Here is a 7,078-nt window from a genome sequence, read left to right on the forward strand (position 1 = left end):
CACTTCCATTTCAAGGTGAGCTGGTAGTATAAAGAGCTGTGTTTGCTAGGAGCAACCTCATCGTCAGATCCTGCAAGCATGAAGGCTCTTGGCGCGCTTTTCCTGCTGTCGGGTGTGTAGGCAGCGCGTGCCCCTCTCGGCAACCCCGAATTCGGGGTGCTGCCCGCTGCCCCCACCCCTAACTCTGACCTTTGTGCTTCTCCTCAGCCGTGGCTGCCATCGCCGCTATCTCACCTCGCGCGTTATGGGAGTTCCGCAGCTTGATCAAATGCGCCATCCCACACAGCAACCCCCTCCTTAAATATAATGACTACGGCTGCTACTGCGGCTTGGGAGGCAGTGGGACACCCGTGGACGAACTGGACAGGTTTGTACGACGCTGCTGTTATAAATCTCTTTCCTCTCTTGTGCTTTGGTGGTTTTGCATGCCGGCTCCTCCTCAGCCCTGCCTGCAGACATTCACTGAACTGCTTGGCTGCTGGGGATGAAGCATTCTCCCAAAGACAGCTTCAAAGGAAAAAGGCGGCACGTTACCACACCTTTGTGCCTTATTACTGGGATAAAATACAACCCCAGCAACTGCTTTCTGTAGCAGCTGTGCCACATGCACTCCAGCACTCTCTTTTCTTTGCAGCAGCGCTGTGCCAGTGGCAGCTCTGAGCCCAGCAACCACAGCTCTGCCATCGACATGCTCAGGGCTGAGCTGCCATTAGTGCCACTGGACCGACAGCCAAAGGGCCGTGTGTTGTGGCAGCTGTTAGCTCCTGGGGCACCGGGCACTGATGGGGGTCGCAGGGTAACTGCTGCCTTTTGCTGTCCTCTGAGGGCTGCTGCAGTAAGCACGCACGTAGCAGGCACCTGAGGGAGCGTGGGCTGGCAGGGGAGGAGTTGGACTCCATGGTCCTTGTGCTCGGGATTCTCTGGGACGTGTGTCCCTTCGAGGACCTTTGTGCCCTCTCAGCTGTCACTGAAGATTTGGAGGGTTTGGTGTTTCTGTGTTCAGTGCCTTGTCAAAGCGTCTTTAGGAATGCTCACACAGTTACACGTCCTCCAAGTCAGCTGCGTTCAAGTTTCAACATCTTCTGACCTTTTCCCCCGTGTTTCCCAGGTGCTGTCAAGCACATGATGAATGCTACTCTGCGGCAGAGAACAGGACGGTGTGTGACTCCTTCCTAGACACCCCCTACACGGAGATATACAAGTACTCCTGCAAGGACGAGGAGATCACGTGTAGCAGTACGTCCTGCCCCAAGTCCCGGCCGTGACAATGTCACCGTGCCTTCCTTGTCTGCAGGGAGTGGGGCTGCCCGGCCCCCGGGTGCGGGAGGGATGTGCAGGGAGAGGCTGGGCCGGGCGCAGCACCGCGGTGACGCTGCCTGCATGGTGCGCAGCACAGCGGGAGCCCCATCCTGCCCTCGGGGTGACAAAGGGCTGCGGTGCCTCGCACACCCGAGGGCTGCGGGCTAACCGGGGAGCACTGCACAGCTGTGCCACACAGTGACGGCAGAGAACCGGGAAGAGTGGGGCGGGTGGAGAGCGCCCGCTTGGAGCCGCGGGCCTCGCACCGGGACGGGGCCACACATGGCAGGGCACCGCGCAGAGCTCTGACCGCCCGCCCTGCCCTCCAGGTTCCAACGACGAGTGCCAGATGTTTGTCTGTAACTGCGACCGCACGGCCGCCATGTGCTTCGCCAAGGCGCCCTACGACCCCGCCCACCACCGCCTGGACAAGAAGAAATACTGCAGCAGTTAACTGCAGCGCGGCCCGCCGCCAATAAACGCTTCGCACCACGCGGCTCCGCCTGCTCCGTGCCGCGCCGCGGCTTCGCGACGGGGTGGGTGGGTGGGCGCGAGGCTCCGCCCCTTCCGTCCGCGGAGAACGTCGACGCGTGCCGCGCCCCGCCCCTTCCGGCAACCGCGTCCCTTGATTGGCCGTGAGGGGCGGCGTGGGCGGGGCTAGGAGGAGGCGGTGGCGGTGAGCGCGTGCCGTTGTTTGCCGCCCGGCCGTTGTCCCGCGCTCGTCAGGCGGCGGTTGGGGCCGTTCCTCGCTGGTCGTTTTCTTCCTGGGCCCTCGTGGAAGTGCGCAAGGCAGGCGGCAGCGCTGCACGCGTCGGCCTCGTCCCTGCAGCTCCACCTGGCGGTGTACATTCCTTGGTGGTGCTGCCGCGCGAAGGGCTGAGGCGTCTGTCTTCCGCTGTGTGCGCCGGGCGGGCTCTTGGCTGGGCCGGGCTGCGGGGCTGGGGCGGAGGCCGGGAGGGGCTGCGTAGCATTCTGAGCGCCGTCCCACCGCGTCCCGGCCTTCCGACCGCGCCCTGCTCCGCTTTACCTCAGCTGTGCATGTACGTGAGTTTTCGGGAAGCACTGAGCTCTGGGTTTTCCCCAGGAATGTGGAGGATCCCTGCTGTGTTTCCATCACGCTGCTAAGATGGATGATTTCTTGGGATGGGAGTGCAAGATGAGCAGCCCTGTCCTCACGCACTGACTTAGATTCTGAGGTCACTGTAGAGCAGTGAAGGTCCTAAGTGCGAGTGCTACTGCAGTCTCTTGGTGGTGATAAATGACAAATCCCAGTGTGGAGATAACAGAAACCGTCGCTATCTGGAAGAAACACGGGGCCGTAAGCTGTGAATAGAGCTGGGATGCAGCTGGCAGCGTTTCGAAAACTGCTGGTACACGTCTTAGTCTGTAGGTGGAAGTAGATTGGAGGTGGTGGTGCATCTGCTCCTGCTGCGTGGTACTTGGGCTGCTCTAGCATCAATTCAGTGGACGGGTGAAAGCACCAACTCCTTCTATCTATGACTCCATACGTATTTCTGTAAGCCTACACGCATGTTTGGGTCCTTAGTCGCGTTTCTTACTTAGGCTCATTTGGTGGTGCAGAGGACCAAACAATAGATGTAAGCAGCCCCCCCCTCCCACCAAGCCCTTAGGTAGGGATCTTCTCACACAGTGTCAAGTGCCAAGCCCCAGGCAGTGGCAGAGGTGGGGGCTTGGGGACGGAAGGACTTCTGCAGTTGTAAGCTTCTCTTCAGGGCTTTGAGGCACATTGTGGAAAGCAGAGCCTAACAGCAATGTGATTGCCTGGTGGGGAGAACAAAGAGCAAGTGAAGATGTTTAGCCACTCCAATCTGTGTTTCTATTCCAAGACCAGAAGCAGTAACTGAAAAAACAGAAATCCTTGTGCCCGTTGAGTGTGGGAGCTCTGGAGCCACATGCAGCATCACAGCCATTACAGCTAGAGTGTGGCATGCTGGAGGGGCTGTGTGAGTTTGTGTTGCTGAAGTGAAGTCCCAGGGTCTTATCTCCGTTCTCGTTATTGCTTTCTAGGCCAAGATTTGTTGGACTCTGCAGGGAGAGTTGAATTACTCCAACTATATGGACATTGCAGAGTTGGAAGAGAAGGTATCCCAGCTGAGGCAACGCATACAGAAAGTAAACAACTATGCTCAAGGTAGTGACTGTGTTTCAGTTTCTGTTTTGTCTGGAGTCCTATACTACACACTCCCACTGTTATTCTTCCACTCAGGCTCACCTTTTCCTCTTATCTGCACTTAGTGGTGAAGGAGGGAAAAAAAAATAGAGAATGTGGTAACAAGGTAATTTATGTTAGTGGGAGGGGAGAGGACTGGGATCTGCACACAAACTTGCAGATAACATGTGTGTCTGGAGCAGTGGTTTTAAAGCCCAGCTGGCTCGGCTCTACCTTCCACCTTCCTGAAGCAATTTTGTTCCTGATTTTTCAGGAAAGATCTGGGAGAGAATAGCGATACTATTTATCTACTGTCTCATTCCTGCTTTTTCTCAGTAGACCTCCGAATGCCTTGCAAAAAAGCACAGGTCACGGTGTTGCATCATTACATTATGGAAAGCGTATGCAGAGAGGCTGAGCAACTTTCTGAATGTCACAGTGTGACTTCTAGATTGATCCAAGGGCTGAGAGTCCGTGCTGGTCTCATCCTTCCGAACCCAGTGCCCTTCTTTGCATTGAATCCCCTGTGTGCCTGTTGGCCATGGTGTTGCCTCGGGGTGGCTGCCCCAGAAAATAAACGATGTGAGGAGTGTGCATCTTTTGAGTGGAAGTGCCCCTTAGACTGAAAAGGGAAGTGTTCGTGAGGAATTACTGCCCAACAATCCTGAAGCAACTTCTGCTGCTAGAGCATTCTGTATACAGAAAACAAGTCCTGTGAAGGGTAGTGCAAAGCCTTCCCACTTCATCCAAAATATTTCTTTGACTCTTTGTCAGAGCTGGAACTTAAGAGTTGCTGAAGTCAGCGTTCAAAACTGCTGCTGTGCGTCCCTGCTCCTGTGGGCTGTGTCACTGACCTGCAGCTCCTCGTGCTCCACCTGTGAGCCTCAGCGTGGGGATGTTGTTTATGGTTAAGTAAAAACCTTTTGTGAGGGTTTTTTTCTCATCCCTCCCCCTCCCCCCCCAAGTAATCTTTTGATAAGGGAATAGCAGAATGTCCCAGAAGTGCTCTTATAGTAGCTGAATCGTTATCATGTTGCGATCACAGAACTCACTTGACTCTTGTTTTTGTCTCCTGGAGGCGTCTTTCTCAGCATTCTTTTCTTCCTCTGTTATCTTATTCTACAGCTTCTGCTGTGAATATTCTGTCTTAAATTCCCACATTTCCCTCTTTTTTTGTTTATTAGCAAGTTATTAACATGCTACAAATTAATGGCACTAGTCTTATTAATAACATAATCATGCCTTGGACATGGCGTCCTGACTTGGTGCTTCCTCCTTCATTCTGTATTAAGCTTTGTAACAGTGTTGTTGGATGCATTTAGGTTGTAATGACTCGATCAAGGCTTCGATTGACAACATGCTGAATGCAAGAAAAGAGACAAAGCAAACAGCATAATGGCAAGAGATGCTATTAAGCCCATTAAGAAAAGAATGAACGCATGTTTGGCCCATGGCTCAAATTCCTGCAAACTGGAAAAGAATCCCAGAGGGTCCCATTCTGTGTGTACCTGTAACTGATTGGAGAGACTCTTCAACTTTTATATACTCTGATGTCTTGATTTTCAGTGATCACTAAGATTCATACAACACATGCTTTTAAAATCCTCACAACCATGCCCTTGGGTTAATAATAGAAAACCAATGGCCGCACAATTTTGTAAAGTTGCATGTTGGCCAGAATCAACATCAGTGGGCAAGCCTGCTAGTTCATCACCAGCGGCACTACTTTCCTTAGGCAGCCAGCATCCTGACTCGGTGAGTGTGGCTAAAGCTGAGCGGTGCTGTTTCAGGGTATGTATGGATCTAGAGACAGGATGTCTCAGGAGCACAGGGAAGCAAAATATGCACTCAGAGAAGGACAGAGGGTTATGGGTTGTATTCAACATGCACACACTCGCACATGCACACAGGCATCCATTTTAGATAATCCCATAAGTAGGAAGCAGAAACTCCTTAAGCAAGTGCACTGTTACTTACTGACCCTTGAGAGACAGCAAATGGGTGGAAAGGAGAAGGAACACGGCGGCAGTGGATGTGATAGGCAGTGCCTGCAGGGCGTCCCCTGCTTCAGGGTGCACTTCTCTCTCACCCACCACAGCCTCTCTCCTGCTTTTATTCTCCCCATGGTCTGCAGAGTTTTTTCCATTTGCACGTGGTGTCTGTGTGGCCAGTGCGTGATACAGAGCCCAAGTGGAACAGCTGCTTGCAAAACAAATCTTTGCAAAAACAAGATAAACTACCAGGGTCAGCTCTCTCTACAAAACGAGAAATTTGCAGCTATGGCCACAAAACTTAAACTTAGAACTGTCAGAATACTTTGTTCCATCCCCGGATCATTCTTCAGTCAGGGGCCTCTAGGTCCCTGTCATAGGTGCCAACTGAAGGGACCAGTGAACCAAAAAATGTGTAGGGTGGTATTTCAGAGTTCTATGCTAGAATCACATGTTGAATCAAAGGAAGGTAGCGTGCGCCTTCGTCTCGAGTGATGCACGGTCATATTTTTTAAATCCTGGTTAGTGGGATGAAAGAGAGTCAATCAATCATCCTATAGTGCAAGGTCCTCTGGTAGCTTTGCCTGGATTCCTTTGCAGGTTCTGTCTCCGCAAATTAAGAAAAGGCTAATTGGTAGGCTAATAGCATTGTGAGCGGCCCTTACTGATAATGGGGTGGTGAAATTACACCAAAAAGAGCTCTTCCCATAGATTCCAGTACTGGTAACACTGTATCCTGTTCAATTCACATTTGATCCACTACAAAATTTGGGGAAGAAGCACACAGCAGCCCAGATAGTGCCTAGCAATTCTAGTTCTTGAGGCTGCATCAGTAAGACAGGAATATCACCCACTTTTGTCATACCATGACCAGTGTTGTTCCTGTGATACCATGCAGTGGGTGATCCAGCCCTTTTGCACCACTCGCTATGGCACCTGTGAGTTATCTACAATACAACAAATTGCCAAACAATACCAATAAGTAAGAAACACACAATCCTGGTCATTATGAGGCGTGGATGCTATTCTCTGGACTGAGATGGGGCCGAATGTATCACGCCGGAACCCACCTAGGGCCAGCCCCTGTGGACACACAAGCACATCCACGACCCCGAGTTATCAGTGGTAAGGGACCTTCCCAGTGCCCTGTGGCCATATTCCAAACATTAACCGGCTGTTCCTTGGGCACTGGGGAGGCCCCAAAATGGTGGTCTGCCCGAGTTGTATCTGTGTGATCGTGATTCAAAACATTCAGCACAAGCAAAGCCTTACATAAGCTTTCTTGCGGTGTGTCTCCTGGATCCCCCCTTTTTTGTTTATTAAGAATACATTTCAGTGTTTGAGGAGCACGTTCGATGATAGCTTCTCCAGTGGGAGAATGAGGAATGCCTATAACCCCCCATCCTTGGAGGAAAAATTGAGTGCCCTTAGAAGTACATACAGGCCCATTATCTGTTTTTTATAGTAGGTGGGATCCGCACAGCAGTGTAAGCAGGTAATGGGCATCGCAACTGCGTTCGCCTGTATGCGCTGTGGCAAACACGTTTAAGAATCAGTATCTGTGTTACATGCTCATCTTTTGGACTGCCAGATTCTTCAGCGTGAGTGGCATCTGTTT

At 52.0% G+C, this 7,078-nt stretch overlaps 1 protein-coding gene across 1 annotated transcript; it reads left to right on the plus strand.

Moving 5' to 3' along the window:
* Positions 1-1,793, plus strand: LOC110406422 (phospholipase A2, minor isoenzyme-like). Its single transcript, XM_021412913.1, has 4 exons — positions 1-112; positions 208-367; positions 1,109-1,236; positions 1,629-1,793. Exons 1-4 carry the CDS (start codon positions 79-81, stop codon positions 1,751-1,753), a joined length of 447 nt encoding a protein of 148 aa, XP_021268588.1. The 5' UTR covers positions 1-78; the 3' UTR covers positions 1,754-1,793.

This window comes from Numida meleagris, chromosome 14, assembly GCF_002078875.1.
Source record: "Numida meleagris isolate 19003 breed g44 Domestic line chromosome 14, NumMel1.0, whole genome shotgun sequence".
Classification (NCBI taxonomy): domain Eukaryota; kingdom Metazoa; phylum Chordata; class Aves; order Galliformes; family Numididae; genus Numida; species Numida meleagris.